This window comes from Phodopus roborovskii, unplaced genomic scaffold (genome assembly GCF_943737965.1).
Source record: "Phodopus roborovskii unplaced genomic scaffold, PHOROB, whole genome shotgun sequence".
Taxonomy (NCBI): Eukaryota; Metazoa; Chordata; class Mammalia; order Rodentia; family Cricetidae; genus Phodopus; species Phodopus roborovskii.
Window position 1 is genome coordinate 17,679,044 of NW_026126448.1, and position 16,764 is coordinate 17,695,807.

At 46.3% G+C, this 16,764-nt stretch overlaps 1 protein-coding gene across 1 annotated transcript; it reads right to left on the reverse strand.

Moving 5' to 3' along the window:
* Positions 1–744: 744 nt before the first annotated feature.
* Positions 745–15,529, reverse strand: Txlna (taxilin alpha). The gene is made up of 10 exons (XM_051188914.1): positions 15,095–15,529; positions 13,837–14,175; positions 12,175–12,266; positions 8,379–8,549; positions 7,559–7,753; positions 7,093–7,212; positions 6,778–6,852; positions 5,462–5,554; positions 4,554–4,649; positions 745–3,954 (listed from the first exon to the last, which is right to left on the reverse strand). Exons 1-10 carry the CDS (start codon positions 15,237–15,239, stop codon positions 3,628–3,630), a joined length of 1,653 nt encoding a protein of 550 aa, XP_051044871.1. The 5' UTR covers positions 15,240–15,529; the 3' UTR covers positions 745–3,627.
* Between the last annotated feature and the right edge of the window lie 1,235 nt (positions 15,530–16,764).

The following is a 16,764-nucleotide window of genomic DNA, read 5'->3' on the forward strand; positions in this document are numbered from 1 at the left end:
TGCCATGGTTCAACTATTAAATGAGATCATTAACCTTCTGTCCTTTTCAGGACCTCTCCTACTTTAAATGAACCTTCCCTCTCACTAGCTATTATTTAAAACAAACAAACAAAAAAAACAAAACAAAAAAAAAAACACATGTATTTATTATGTGCACTCGTGCATGTGTGGCAGTGTGAAGATTTTAAGAGAGCAAAAGACAACTTGGAGTTCATCACCACGTGGGTCGTAGGGATAGTTGTCTAGTGAGCCATCAGCAGCTACCCATCATCCCCCTACCCCCCACCCCCGTTTTCCTGTGAGGCAGGGTGTCACCATGGCATCCTGGAACACCATGCAGACCTTCCTGCCTTTCCCTTCCCTGTTGGAATTAAGGGCACACCCTTCCTTGAGAGTTTTAGTATATAACCTTAGCTGATATAGTGCAAAGTAGCCTTGAACTCACAGCAATCATGCCTCAGTCTTTCCATGTTAGGCTTACAGTGTGCATACCTTATTGAAACTTAAAAAAAAATAATTACTTAAAAGTCCTTTGATAGTCTTTCTATGCCAAGAGCAAGCACAATTCAAGTAATCTGTCAGGATCCTGAACTTGCAGTGGCCAGTAGAAGGCAGGACATTCTGGAATATGCAGAAGTTCAGGACACTGCCAAGGCCACTTTGCTGATCCAGACAAGTCCATAAAAATGGAGAAGACCAGACGGATCCAGAAACAGCAAACAATCCAATTAGCAGAGGTACAAGTAAGGCAACAGACTATTTAATGTGGTGTAAAATACATCGATATCAAGTCCCTGGCTGTTGTGAATACGAAAAATAGACCAGAAAGGGAAGAGAAAGACGAAAACAAAACAAAGCCAAAAAAAGCTGTCAGCACAACCTCAAACAAGTGTGGGTGGCAAAGGAAAGCAATTATGGGTACAGAGGCAGCTCTTCCATCCCAGGCTGGTTGAGAGGGACAGTCAGATGCCTGTGACCCACATATCCACCCATGCTGTTGGTGTGGGAGGGCTGGAGCAGCATTCAGCAGGCCTCAGCCTCCCTACAGACACCTGGGCAGCTCCACTGGCCTCTGGTCAGCCTTCAGTAGGACTAACAAGGGGGGGGGGATTGGGGAGGGTTAAATAACCATCTTTACAGAAACAACATTCTCACAGAGTGCCTGAGCGCTGCCCATGGTCCAAAAACCTCATGGAAAACAAAGGAAAAAGTACTGCTGACATGGTATACATGAAGCTCTCAACTACACAAGGACCTCACCATAGGCATAGCCAAGGGCCCTGGGCGAAGTATTACCCATTGTGGTCCTTTAGAGAAAATGCTAACAATCCTATAAACCAACAGGGATCTTGGTCTTAAAATGAGGTCATATGCATGGGACTCACCCTAGTGAGGAAGGCATTGGCCCTCACTCACAAACAGGCCACCTCCCTGCAGCTGGCCCAGACTCCTGGGCCGACTTAGGAAAGCAGAGCAGCCATAGTGACTTAAGATTTGGTCAGTGAAAAGGAAGAGAAGGGAAGATACTGCCCTGGGTGCCTAGAAATCAATGGAGCTAATAGCTCGCAGGTTCTACACAGTATAGTCTCCTAGTCCATATCACACTGAAACCCAACAGCTGTAACCCTTGCATGAGCTTTAAGAGATAGCTGGAGGCAGGCCAATTATATGGGCCACAGTAGGCCTTTCTGTGTTCAAGGAGGCAGAACATACCTTATCCTCACACCTCTGCAGCCAAGCATGCCCCAAGGGCTGAGAGTTCAGATCTCACACACAAGGGCTGAGAGACCTTCCCAGAGCAAGAAGAATACTATGATTTTCAAGGGAAAAAACCCCTGGGAGAACCTCCACAGGACAACAGATCCTAGCTGGAGATGGCAAAGAAGCCTCCACATTTACCCAGCTGCGGGGCACCCTGAGTGAGTAGCTATACCAGGGTAGCAAGTACTTGAAGCAGTAGTGCCCAACAAAGGGAGAGGGAATTAGTTTGTAATTTCTCATCTTGAACACATGATTGTATTCTATTTACTTTTGGTTTTCTGACCAGGGGTTCTGCTCCTAGCCCAGACTGGTGTGAAGCTCAGTGTACTGTTGAGTCCTGGGTTTAGAGGCACACACCACACACCCAGCTCAATTCTCAATGTGTGCATGTGTGGGCTTAGCAGCTAGTTATGAAAGATAAAGGAACTTACAGAATAATGCAATAGCTGAAATACCACAAGAAGCAACGTTTCAACCAATCTTGGTCTAAGGTTCGCTTAGCTTACAGAAGCTGACACTTCCTAGAAACTGTTGCCCCAGTGCGCTGCTGTGTAAACTGAAAACCCTGGCAGGTTCACTACAGGACTTAACACAGATGTGAGCGGGATGTGGAGGGAAGGCAAACACAACTCCCTGCAGCTGTTTTGGTTCTGTTGTTAGAAGTTACTCTTAACACCTGGAGGCTCAGTCAACAAGAAGTGAAATCCCAAGGACTCATTTTTTGGCCAAGAGGGTGCTAGGAAATGGCACCAGAACAGTCCTCAAAAATGACTTATCTGAGCTGGAGGTCAGGGGGTAAGAGGGGAAATAAAGTAAAAGCCCATAAGCCAAGGGGCATCTGGATCTGGGGTTCAGCATTGGCTACATAGAGGTGGTGATGAGAATTAGTAGTAGCCTCCCAGACTGAAACCGATAGGCAAGTTTGTGGCAAGGCCATTATCCTTTCTCTTAATCCTATCTTCCCAAACAGGACACCTTGGCACCAACATGTCAAAGGAACCTTACGGGGTTGTCCCGAATGGGGCACACTGGAGGCCAGGCACCAGGACCATTGCTAGTGTATCCCTCTTCCTTCCTTTGAAGATCTTTAATACGGAACTTTTATGCAAAACAACACAACAACAAAAACACCTCCAAAAAGAATCCTTTGGGTGACCTTCTGTCAATCATTTGTGCAGGCTAGAGGCACCTGTGAATGATAAGGCTACTGAGAACGGGGAAGCAACATCGGCCTGGACCTGGCACTACCAGAGGGCAGGGGAACTGGTGGCTGAAGAGGCTCCTTCACACACAGACAAAACCCCCAGTTTCCTTGTCTTGGGCAGGAGGAAGCTTAATGGCCAGCTGTTTCTTACAAAAACTCTGCCCAGGAACACCATTCCCAGGTCAAGAGAAGCAATGGAATTTCCAGGGGAGCAACAAGAGCCCAAACTGCCCAAGCTCTGCTTACAAAGGAGAAGAGTCCAGGCCTGGGTGTTTCCACTCTTCACGAGCTCTGAAAAGGGCTGACGGATCTGAGCCTCAAAATCAGGCAGGAAAATGTTCAAGTCATCTGACCTGGTGGCTCACTGGATGGCAGCTACAGGATGAAGTCTCCTAGGACTTCGGTTTAGTCACCAACTTCACCTGCACCCCCACCCTTTGCTGAAAGCCCACTGTACACCTACAGGTGTTAACTATTTAACTGCACAATGCCCCATCCATGTAAATAAGACTAACCCACAATTTAAAAATGCAAAGTGTCCAATGCCCTCCAGGTCAGAACACCCTGGCCTTAGCACTGGGCTGCTCAGTGTGGGAGCCTTGTATGGACCAGGCCTGACCGGGCTGCTGCTCCCTTCCCAGCATGCCCAAGCACCATGATCTCTAGGCAGTGGCCGAGGTGGGCTGTCGGGGCCCTGTTTGGCCTGCTATTTCTGTGCTTGGTGCTCCAGGGCAGCCAGGAACTTCTGTGGCCCTTGGGGAGCTGGATGGTTGAGCTCCAGGACTCTCAACCCCTTGTTCCTTGGAGGCAGTGGCTGCCTCTGGCCTCCGCTCAGTACCAATGTCAGTGAGGGAGCCCTGGGCACCAGCAGTCAGGTCCTGTACCCTCTTGTTCAGGTCATTGCGCTCTGTCTGCAGTGCTCGGCATAGCCTCTCCAGCCGTTGGATTTTCACTTGCAGACCTTCCAGCTCTTTGTCCCGGAGAGTTTTCTAGGTGAAGAAATAAATGGGGAATTCAGCGAGACCCTCATTTCTTCAAGTTTGTGCAACTTAAAATCAAGAGCCAGCCTCTGCAATAAACAGCTCAGCTTACAGTATAACTTTATTGTCATCCCTCTACTTATCTACCAGATGACCCATGCAGAGCAATTTGCAACTTGAAACCGTATCTGTTAAACAGATGTTAAACAGAACTAGCCAACCTCAGTTCTCAAAAGAAGGGTCAAATATGAGACATATGAAAGAAACAGGAGAACTACTCTTTGCAAATAAATGAAATAAATAAATAAATAAAACAGACCTCTGAGCAAAACTGGCTTGTAGCTGCTGCACTATGTTAGTGTCTGTCTTGTAGACTGCAAGCCACAGTCACAACCCTGGAATGCTCTGCATGTGAACCACACCAACCATTAGTACCCACTGTTTGCTGTTCCTGGGACCTAGTCTGGATGCCTTACTGCAGAGTCACTGCACTTCAATAAATATGACAGGAAATACAGTTATAGCTCATGAGTAGTGTCACCGACTGAGAAAGAGGTAGAGAGGACTGACAGACAGTAACTGCACCCAGCCCATTGTCCTCCACCAACCTCTTCAGCCATCTCGAGCAGGGCCTTATTGCTGCTCTCCCACCGGGATCGATACATGGTGGTTTCCTTCTCCAGCTTTTTTATCTTCTTTGTCATCTGTTACATGACAGATGGAAAGGAAAAGGTCAGAATTTGGCTGTCTGGACATCTGTGCCTTCAAGTGAGGAAACATTACATTTATGCCAACTGGGAGCCACAAGTTAAGTCTACCACTGAGGGGCTGACAAGACTGCTTAGGAAGTAAAAGAGGAACTTTCCATCAAGCCTGATAATCTAAGATCCACACTTAAAACCCACAGAATCAACTTCTGCAAACCTATGGTGTATGTATACAATTTACACATATACCCCCACTGATAAAAGTCACTTTAAAACATGCAAGGAGGATCTCTCTGAGTTCAAGACCAGCCTGGTCTACACAAGGAGTTACAGGGCAACCAGGGCTACATCTTTGAAGAATAAATAAATAGGCCAGGCGTTGGTGGCACACACCTTAGATCCCAGTACTTAGGAAGCAGAGGCAAGTGGATCTCTGAGTTCCAGGCCAGCCTGCTCTATAGAATTCTAGGACAGGCTCCAAAGTTACAGAGAAACTCTATCTCAAAAACCAAGGTGGGGGGGGGGGGGAAGAAGGCAAAAAAATATGAAACAAGTAAATAATATTTTCTTAAAAGGTTACTATTGGAGCCTAGTAATGGAATGCATACTCTCTACTACTTTAAATGCCAGCATTAATACAGAAATGAAACCAAACAATAATAGAAAAACACAAACTGTGTCTTGTGGTGGAAGAGAAGAGGTTGTGACACTTGTAACCACATCTTTCTGATACATGAATTAATTCTTGTGAGGCACCCAAAGATAGTTCTGAATGAAGTGGCTTGGCCCATGCCAAACCTTCTGGTTACCTTTTCCATTTCCTGCTTGAACGTGGTAAACACTTCACTGCTTTTGGAAAGTGTATTCTGGAACTCCTCAAACTTCTCTGTGTATAGGGCGAGCTGGGTGAGAGAGAAGCAGAGGTGAGGACGGGCTTTTCTGAAGGCATCTCTGGGTAACACACTCAATGTAGGTATCCCTTTGGCCCCTTGATAAAACCATTCTACTGAGATACCATTTTCTAATAAAACAAAACCAAAGCCATGCACAGGAAGGATATGCTCCAACATGAGACACTGGAAAGTAAGCTTGAGAAGACTTCAGCATGTACAGACTCTGATACTGGTCTCTTAAAAATACAAAACAAATAGCAGCAGTGGTGACACCTTTAATCCCAGCACTCGGGAGACAGAGGCGGGAGGATCTCTGTGAGTTTGAGGCCAGCCTGGTCTACAGAGTGAGTTCCAGGACAGCCTCCAAACCAAAGCTATAGAGAAATATAGTCTTGAAAAACAAACAAAATAAAAAGAGAAAACAAGTAACAACAAAATACAAAAGTAAAAAACAAAACAAAAACAGAGGAGGCTGGGCGGATGGCTCAGCAGTTAAGCACACTGGCTGTTCCTCCATGGGACCTGGATTAAATTCCCAGCACCCACAGAGACCACCCGAGTTTCAGGGGATCTGGCATCCTCTTCTGGCCCCTGAGGGCACCAGGCATGCAAGTGGGGCTGAAATACAGGCATGCAAAACACCCATACATACAAAGTAAGAGAAAAATAAAATGAGCTAAACATGGAAACTAATACCCCATGCATCTTCAAGACCAGCCTGATCTACAAGATGAGTTCTAGGTTAGCGAGAGCTAAACTTAGAGACCTTTTCTTTTCAAGATATGGTTTTGCTATGTAGCCCTCTGCCTGTCCTCAAACTCAGATTCACCTACCTCTGCCTCCCTAGTTGAAGGATTAAAGGCATGTATAACTGACCTCTTGGCAACCTTTTCTTTCCTTTTTTAAAAAGATTTATTTATTTATTATGTATACAGTGTTCTGTCTGCATGTGTGCTTGTACACCAGGAGAGGGCAACAGACATCACTATAGATGGTTGTGAGCCACAATGTGATTGCTGGGAATTGAACTCAGAACCTCTGGAAGAGCAGTCAGTGCTCTTAAACTCTGAGCCATCTCTCCAGCGCCCCCAACCTTTTCTTAAAATAAAATAAATAAAAGGCTTGGTTGAGACTAATACACCAGTTGGCTCAGAAGCAGCCTAAGATGAGGGTCTTGTTTTCTCCACTCTGGAGATGGGGCTTTGTGACTGCACATCAGGTTCCAGCCTCACCTGCTGCTTCAAGTGAGTCTCCTGTTGCTTCATCAGCTCGCACATCCTCTGGGACTCCACAGCTTCTTTCAGGAGCTATTTCCAAGACAGGACCCCAGAAGCTGTCAGAAGCCCCTGGGGGTATGTTTGGCCTTCTTTAGCCACAAGCACTGGACCCACTGAGGCTACCTGTTTTCAGACAGTTGTCTGAACAGGCAGTTACAGGACCCAGGAAGGCAAATCCTCTTCCATCCATATTAACTAGATTCTGAGCTAAGCCAAAACCCAGCCCACTTCCTTGCAGTCCCAACCACAGCCCTGGGGCCCGAGCCTCACAAACTCCTTCTCCCGCTGGTGCCGCTCCTCTGCCTCCTTCAGCATCTCCTGGGCCTGCTGGAGTTTGGCATCCACTAGCTGCTGCTGCAGGTCCTTATGTTTGAAGACTTTGTCGATATGCTGTAAAAAAGGTATTAATGGGATTTGCTTGTCAGGAGTACCCTTTCAAGGAAGTCTTATGCAGTCTCATCTTGACCCCACTGTCCTTGGGAGGTCACTTTCCTAACCTCAACCGGATGTGTAGACAGGACAGTACACCTCTACTCCAGAACTGAGTATTTCTACAGATTCCTGGTTCAGGCACCAGAGAGAAGGCCCTGTGGGTCAAAGATTTTCTCCATTTCAGATCCTTGTCTAGCATCACATCATCTTTTGAAGGAGGAGAAAGAACAGGCTGGTGGAATGCTGCCCCAGTCCCTCTGGCACTCACTAGAGCCTCACAAGTTGCTGGCAATGACCACCTCACCTCTTCACGAAGCTCATATTGCTCAATCAACTTCTTGAGCCTCTCCGCCAGTTCCATATTCTCTTGGCGCAGCTTGGAGTTCCGCTCATTATGCTGTTCCATCTGCAGCTGAATGTCATTCAGTGTCACCTGGAAGTGTGAAGTCACCTCTTTTCGTTTCTCCTCCTCCTCACGGGCTCGCTGCACACCTTCTTCCTGAAGAGAGAAGCCAGTCCTGGAACCATCATCTACAGCTCTAAGCTCTATACAAAGCTCCCCAAACTAATCCACAGTCTTCCAACAGAGCTACTGGCCCCACAATGAGGAACACCTAGGCTCCAGGATGTCATACAATCAGGGTTCCTAATGTGACATCTGTAAGTCAGGTGACATCAATTGAGCTTCTCCTTAGAAATACTCAACATGGTCAGGCGGTGATAGCACACATCTCTGAGTGGTACGATTAGGTTAGAGAAAACCTGTCTTGCACCCCCACAAAATAAAGAATACTCAGCATACATGTTAAGTGCCAATCGGAAGCAGTTTGTATCTTCTGAATTCTTGTTCCCAGATTCTAGATTAACTATTCCTGCTTGTTTCCCACAGAAAACAAGATGAGAAAATCTGCTGATGATAAAATGCTGTTTCTTTTTTATTAAACATTCTGTCATCTTTTTTGTTTGTTCTAGACAGGGTTTCTCTGTAGCTTTGGATCCACCTGCCTGGCTCACTTGTTTGTTTTAAATGTCTTCCAAGGTGGCCTACAACTCACTGTATAGCATAGCCTCGATGCTTTCCAAGAAGCAAGCACACAAAACCCAGTAAATACTAACTGACCTACCTTGAGGGATCGGTTATGTCGCTGCAGCTCCCGGCAGAGGCTCTCAAGCTTGCTTCGGGCCAGGACAGCCTTGCTATGCTCGCCACGGAGATGGTCCTTCTCCTGTACGAGCTGGCTCTGCTTCTTCTGCAGGAGCTTCATCTGCTTCTGTGAGTTTCGGTGCTCTTCCAGCTGAGAACAGGAGGGAGGAATTATCTGGAGCATGAACCTTTACATGGTTCTAGATATTCCTAAGCTAAGCACTACCCGCTCCTGTAGTTAAAGCTGAAGTTCAGAGAAGCAAACAACACTAGAGAGTTCTCACCTCTACCAATGCTCAGACCAAAGGGTGGGCCACTGAACCTAAGACTGCTTTCAGCTGCATTTCTCCTCAGACTCCTCCCACCTTATATTCCTCCCTGGTGCTGGGATTAAACGCATGTGATCCCTAGTGTTGACATCACCTTTGTGTGAGCTGCTTCTCTTTTAGACTGGATTAATTTTGTGTAGCTCAGGGTGGCCTTAAACCAATAGAGATCTGTGTGGCTCTCTCTCCTATATCATAAACAAAATATCAGTCACCACTCTCTTTCCACAACAGCTCAGACGAGAGCACTCTCATGGACCAAAGTGGAGTTTTGCTCCTCCCAGTGACTTCTTAGACTAACCCAAAGGCCTTAGGAAAATAATAATGAATAATCACGAAGACCAGCAACACTAGAGTTAGCAGACCCCAGCTGCTATCCCAGCTCTGCCTCCACAGACACTGCCTCCACAGACTATTATATGATCCATATCATATCAAACAACAACTACTCCACTTCCAACCAACTCACAGACTCAATTGGTACCTGATTCCTTTCAGACTTGAACTCTTATTCAAAAAACTGCCTTTCCCCACAACTACTATTCTCTCTTTTTCTTTTTGGTTTTTTGAAACAGGGCTTCTCTGTATTGCTTTGGAACCTGTCCTGGCACTCTCTCTGTAGACCAGGCTAGTCTCGAACTCACATAAAGATCTGCCTGCCTCTGCCTTCTGAGTGGTGGCCACCAGTGCCCAGCTACAACTACTATTCTTCGTTTTTAATATTTATTTATTTCCTATGTATTATAACATTATGTCTGCATGTATCCCTGCAGGCCAGAAGAGGACACCAGTTCTCATTACAGATGGCTGTGAGCCACCATGTAGTTGCTGGGAATTGAACTCAAGACCTCTGGAAGAACAATCAGTGCTCTTAACCTCTGAGCCATCTCTCCAGTCCCAACAACTAATATTCTTATTGGTGGCTACTTCATTGTTGACAGAAAGTCCTTCTAATTCTACTGACTATACAGTTCTGAACCACTTCCACAGACCTATTCCTTCCCAGTCAGTGCCTTTCCCATGATTATATCCAGACTTGAATTAGAGAAATGCAACCCATATAAATGATTATAATCTTCTAGTGGCCACACCAAAAAAGTAAGATGAAATTTAAACTGTTTTTGTGAGACAAGGTCATGCCAATTGACCCATACTGACCTTGAACTCACTAAGTAAACCAGGGTTGATCTTAAATCCATGATTTTCCAGTCTCAGCCTCTCAAGTACTGAGACTACAAGTAAGTGTGCTATCATGCCCAACTCTGAAATCTGATTTTTTTCCCCCCCGGAACATATTGAATAATTAACCCAGACTAGGCTGGTACTCTACCAATAAGCTATACTTCCAGCTTAAAAGATCAGAATTTCAACAAGTAATCAATTTGAGGTATTTTACATTCTTTAATCTTAGGTCTTTAAAATCTGATGCCGTCCTGACACCTCAGCTGATCTAAATCAGATTAGGGAGAGTGATGTCTTGAGCAGCATAGGCCTAGACTTGGTCACTCTAAGCCAGGACCATAACAATTTCTTTAGATGATACCTACCAGTGTTTATGATCCCCACTAAGTTTCTCATTCTATTAGACTTCAAACCTGACCAACAACCTTTCATTCCATTCCCCCACTTGACTCAGCTTCTTAGGTTTAATTAATATTCCAATGTCTTGGCCCCTTTAACCTAGGGAAAGCGCCTTACTGCTTATGTCACACCACTACTGAAGCAGTCAGGGTTGAAGAGTCTTACCTTAAACTCAGAAACCAATCAGTAGAAGACTCTCCAGAAACTATACCACTTTCTCCTGTGATCTATACCCTTTCCCAGAAAATCATTTGCCTCTTCTTCATATCTCTCACCTTAGATATGGTCATGTTCTCATTTTCCTGGAAACCCAGAAGAAACCAGGGGACCACCAGCGCAAGCTTCCCACCCACCGCCTGACTACACATGTCTTCTCCTGAAAACTGTAAATGAAGAAGACAGGTAAGGTCAGCTCCCTTGATGGTGGAGCCCTCTCCTTGTGGGCTGGACCTTAGCTCCCTCCTATACTCAGAACATCAACTACTCCTCCCTTGCAGTATCAATACTTCCCTAGCTAAATCCTTCCAAAATTGATTTTATCTTTTCTGTATTTTTCTCTTCTTTTGGAGACAGGGTCTCTCTATATAATGCAGGCTGTCCTGGAACTCACTAGACCAGGCTATCCTTGAACTCAGGAGATCTGACTGTGTTAGCTCAGTCAGTAGAGCATGAGTCTTCATTCCAGGGTTGTAGGCTTGAGCACCATGTTGGATGCCAATTGAAGGCGGGGATGTAATTCTATCACTCGACCAAATATAAATGGTTGTTTTTTGGGGAACAATTACACAGAAAATTACAAAGACCTGCTGGAGCTTTTCCCTGCTCTTCCTATTGGATCCGCTGAAGGACCTGGGCAAGGAGACCAGGTATTATGCCTTAAACTTCCCTTTTTCTGAGTCCAGCTGCCTGAAGACACACCCAAAGGGGTGTGGCCACCATTACAGGTCCACAGACCAGAAGTCTACACTCTCCTTCCTGAGTGCTGGGATTAAAGGAGTGTACCACCATGCCAGGGTCTATATTTATATCTATGTAATACTTGTGTGCCTAGTACCCTAAGAATCCAGAAGAGGGCATCAGATCATCCAGATCTAGAGTTATATATGGTTGTGAACTGCCATGTGGGTGCTAGGAATTAAACCCAACTCTTCTGGAAGAGCAGCCAGGGTTCTTAAAAACCAAACCACCTCTCCAGCCCGTTGTCTATATTTGCCTCTCTCTATACATACATACACACACACACACACACACACACACACACACACACACACACATTTTCTAATCCCCTCAACACTTTCACAATGAGAAAGATGCCAAGACCAGACTTGGCAATTCTTTTTTTTAAGACAAGGGCTTATCAGGCTGGCCTTGAATTCTTGATTCTCCTGCCTCCAGGAATTATGGTCTGCACTACCACACCTAACTCACACTTGGTATTTCTCATGATGCAACACACAGCCTAAGGATTCTTGTTTTAAGAACTGAATTTGAACTGGATCAAGCTCTTAGAGTCAACTTTCACTTTACTTAGAACTAAGCTACAGCGATCACAAAGATGACAAAACAGAGGTAAAATATTTTAGGGAGATGCATGTACAAACATATAAAGCTATGACTACACCATGTCTAGGACCAAAGCCAGGATGACTCTTGAGAAATTCACTTACAAATCTTCTCTCACTGTCAGCCCTTAAGTATCTGACTGGAAACTAACTTCTCATTTATTTGATAGGGCTGTGAGAATTCATAAAAGGTTAAGAGGAATTAAGTCAGATACCTGTTCCTGTACCCCCACACCTACCCCAGGTAGCCTGCTGACTTTCCAAAGGCAGGGAAGGTACCAGAGGAAGGAGAGGGGAAGGCACTGACCAGTTCAGCATACTTCTTGCACAGTGCAGCCAGCTTCTCCTCTGGGGTACTCAGCGTGTTCAGTGTCTGCATCAGCAACGTGATCTCCTTCCCTGTAAAGCACAGGGAGAGTAAAGGTATGCACTCCCTCCTGTAGGGTTCCCTTGAGGCCCAGGCCTATGCTAGGACAGCTTCTCCCGTTAAGACTGTTGCTACCTGGAGAACTAGGACTACTTCAATCTTGAAGCTTCACGGCACATTCCCACCACAGCATGAGTATGTCACTAACAAATGCGCTTAAATGAACAGATCAATCTCTTTGGTAAGCACTGCTATTGAGAGGAAAAGCTATTTTAAAACACGAGTAATCTACTTATAAATTCATGGCTACTGTTTCAGTGCAAAGAAAGTCCCTTGATAAGAGTTAAAAAATCTTAAAACAACAAAAAGTCTGAGGTCCCATGAGAAATTAGACAAACTCCTGTCAAGACTCACCACACAGTTATATTTAAAATGAATGTATCCTGCTGGGCATGGGGGTGTGTGCCTTTGATCACAGCACTCAGGAGAGGCAGGTGGATCTTTTGAGTTCAAGGCCAGCCTGGTCCACAGAGCAAGATCCAGGACACCCAGGAATACACAGAGAAACCCTGGATTAAAACCACCGCCCCATAAATAAAATGAATGTCCTTTTCATAAGTGACCCTATAACTAAAAAAGAGGGAGAGGGAGAGAGAGAAAGAAAAAGAAGTCTCTCCTTAAATTAGGACAGGTAATAAATGAAAGAAACAGGGACTAAGACATGGTTATAATGTCACCTAACATATGTTTTTTTTTTTTCTTTGACAGAGGATCTTGCTATGTAGGCCAGGCTGGCTACTCCTCCTGGTCCTTATTAAAGGTATATACACCAGATCACAACCAGATCAGTTGAGATTCTAAATTGATCTCCATCTCCCTACCCCTATCAAAGGACTGCCAACGTCCTCCCCCTATTGTTATTTGTTTGAGATAAGGTCTGTGACTCAGAGACCTATTTGCCCCTGCTTCTCAAGTGCTAGGATTAAAGGTGTATGCTACCATGCCTAGCTGCCACTGACTGCCTGTATCTCAGTTAGGAAGCCTTGCAACTGCCTCCCTTGGTCTCCACTGTACTCACTATAGACCAGGTTCCTGAACTAGGCCCTGGGGTGGGGGTGGGGCAGGCACCAAGAGATTAGCATGGAGATTGCAAATCATCAATACACAGAACAAATCCAACCCATGGCTGGCTTTTGCTTGGTTTCTATTATTTTAGTTGCCAGTTATTCAGCTAGTTAGTTGAAAGCAGGGAACTCAACAGGTAGAAGTTAATTTTTCAGATAAAGTAGACCCTCTCTCATTTCTCAAGAGATCCATGCTTACCTGGTGAATGCTGACATTTGAGATCTTCACCTTAGTGTAACCCAATTTTCTTGCTTTTGAAACAAGGAAACCAAGACCCAGGCAAACATGCCCACAGGCAAAGAGCAGGCTGTTTCCACTCACTTCCAAGGACAAGAGACCTTGCCCAAGTGAGTGGCTTTGACTAAACTGAGGGATGTCCTATCTTGAGCAGATTCCTTCTAGAGTCCTGATGCAGCAGACTAGCCCATGAAATGACAGGCCTTTATTCTCTCCCCTCACCCAGCTGCCCTCTCTCACCCAAACCCTTGGCTTTCTTCTTTTCTTGTGTCCTTCGATGGTCTCGGTCTCCAACCTCATCACTTGCTCTGATCTCTTCTGAGCCTGGCTCCCCCTTGGAAGTCTCCTTCTCGCCGTTCACTACTGGAATCCCTGGTTCAGGCTCCCCATTCCTTGCTGCATAGGTTCGAGACTTCTCTGCATCTTCTGGCTCAGTGGGCTCACCCTGTGCTCCCTCCTCGCCTGGGCCTCCCTGATTGTTGTCGACACAGTATGTACTCAGAATATCTTCCAGCTGCCGGCTCAATTCCTCAGATACATCACATACAGGCCCAGACTTAGCTGCTTTGGCTTGAGCCCCTATAGCAACATGATTAGGACACAGAATGAAAATAAAATAGTTACACGACCTGCTTGAACTTCCTTTTTCTTTAACACTAGACAAATGCATTAGTTTGGGTTAAATGTTTTATTTGGTAGACAGGATCTCTCTACAGAGACCTGATTATCCTGGAACTCACTCTGTAGACCAGGCTGCCCTCAAAGTCAAGAGATCTACCGGCCTCAGCCTCCTAAGCGCTGGAACTAAAGGAGAGGGCCATTATGCCTAACCTCAGTTTAATTTTTTAAAACCCTAAGTTTACTTACTTATACATCACCCAAACACACATCTTATGACCATAAAAGACAATTATGACTGAGAAGTAATAGTGCATGGCTTTAATCTCAGCATTTGGGAAGCAGAGGCAGGTGGATTTCTGTGAGTTCAAGGGCAGCCTGGTCTACAGAGTTCCAGGACAGCCAGGGCTACACAGAGAAACCCTGTCTCAAAAAAAACCAAAACCAAACCAACCAAACAAACAAAAAAGACAAGTATGTACAGCCACCACATCAGGGCTGGTTGGCATGCAATAGAAGCTCCACCTCTAATTTATCTTTTCCCTGCTCAAAACCCATTTTTGGTTATTTTTATAGTTCTAGAAATGTCTCAAGTATGAAGGACAATTATCCCCCACTGGCAAGGGTTTTCTAGGAACATGACATTACTTGTGGGGTGTCTCTTTTCATTGTCATTTAGTTTAAACCAGTCAGAGCATGCTCCCAAGGTTCCATTACAGGGCTAAGAGCGGGAAGCTTCATAACCTCCCCGGGAAACACGAGAACACAGAATGGGTACTGTTTCATTCTATAGTTCCTCCTTCTGGGTAAACACTGGCCTCGAGGGCCAGTCCCAGAAACTCCTCCCTCTGCCCACTGGAAAAGCAGAGCAGGCACACACCCTCTGTCCTCCCAGGAGCCTCGGCCGCAGGAGCTGTCTGTCTGGGCCGTCCCTGGGCTGCCTCTGGTCCCGTTTCCCGTTGCCCCGGGCTGCTCTTCGGGTTGGAGTGTTTGGCAGGCCCATTCTTTTTGTCTTGGTTCTTCATTGTGATCTGCAAAGGCAGAAAACGGGTAGATCCTTTGAAGAGGACACAGCTGCTATTTTCAACACTTCAAATTTTTTTCACAATTTAGATCAGAAATCACAACACCAGGCGCTCCAAGCTTCAAACAAATTGGCCGGCCTTGGCCGGAGACTCCAGGGTCCCCTGCAGGGATTCCGAGGAGCTGGCCCCGAGGAGCGTGAAGAGGCCTCCTTTCTCCCGAAAGCCACTTCCCAGCAGCACCGCTCGGCTCCCCCTCGGAAGCCGGAGCGCGGGATTGGCTCCCCGCCGCAGCATGACGTGGCAGGATGCTCCAGTCCCAACCGGTGCCCCCGCCCCTCCCCCGGCCCCACGTGGGACCCCCGGGCGCGCGCGCCGATGCCACCCACAAACCCGCGCCCGCCAGGCCCACGGCACGCTGGCGCAAGGAGGCGAAATCGCCACAAAACCCCGCACCGAATTATTTATTCCTCAGCGGCCAACGCATCGCGGGCCACAGACCCTGTGAAGAGCTCGTCCCACCTACCGCCAGTAAACGTTCCTCACCACGGACGTCCGACGGCGTCCCCCGCTCTGTCCGGGCACCGGAAACCCGGGTAACCGCTGCCAGCAGGACCGCCCGCTCCTGCCGCAGCCAATGAACAGCTAACGCTGGCGCGGAGCTTGCTGGGAAAGACGAGGCCAAGGTGGCTTTGGAGTCGGAAGCGGGAACTACAAGTCCCGTCATGCAGTGCGGCGGGGCACAATTCCCGAGATGCAATCGAAAAGCCTTTCGTTTTAGGAGCTGTTCCCTGCAGGTCCGAAATTATGTAGTACAGTCTAGAGATTCCTGTCGGTCTCCTTTCTAGTGCAGAAGCTACGATTGGCCCTTAAGCCTTGGCGCTCGGTTGTCTTTTTCATACGTCCTTCCATTAGTCCCTTGTGTACGTGTATGACTGTTTCTAGGACCTCTGAGGACTCGAAGAGGAATAGAAGGCTGAACTGGAATTTTTGTTCCACTCCTAAACCAGTAATTTGTCATGTGCCTGGTGTTCTTTTTGCCCCTCTGTTCCAACAGAGGATTTGTAATAGTTCAAAGACTGTGTTCTTTTCTTGTATCTAATAGCTTGGTCCTCATAATTACTCGGAGAAAGAATACTTTTGTGATCTGGGAAATATGGGACAGTATGGAAAAGGCTAGACAGTTTTTTAAATTGCTTATTGTTATTTGTTGTTTTGAGACAATGTCTCGTTATGTGTAGCATTGGCTGGCCTGGAACTCTCTATGTCGATCAAACTGCTCTTGAACTAAAGACAAAGGCCACCATGCCCAGCTAAAGGCTATCTAATTTAAGACTGAATCAATATTGAGTGGTTATAGCAGATTCAAAGTCGGAAGCCTGACACCAGCACCCATCTTAACACTTTCTCCCAGAAGAAATAATCAACTTCACAGGCTTTCTCTGATGCCCTTTACTAGAAACCTCTGTCATCACCAGCTTGGCAGTAATACCTCTGTCAGGAAGGGATTGTCGCAGAGGGAGTTTGG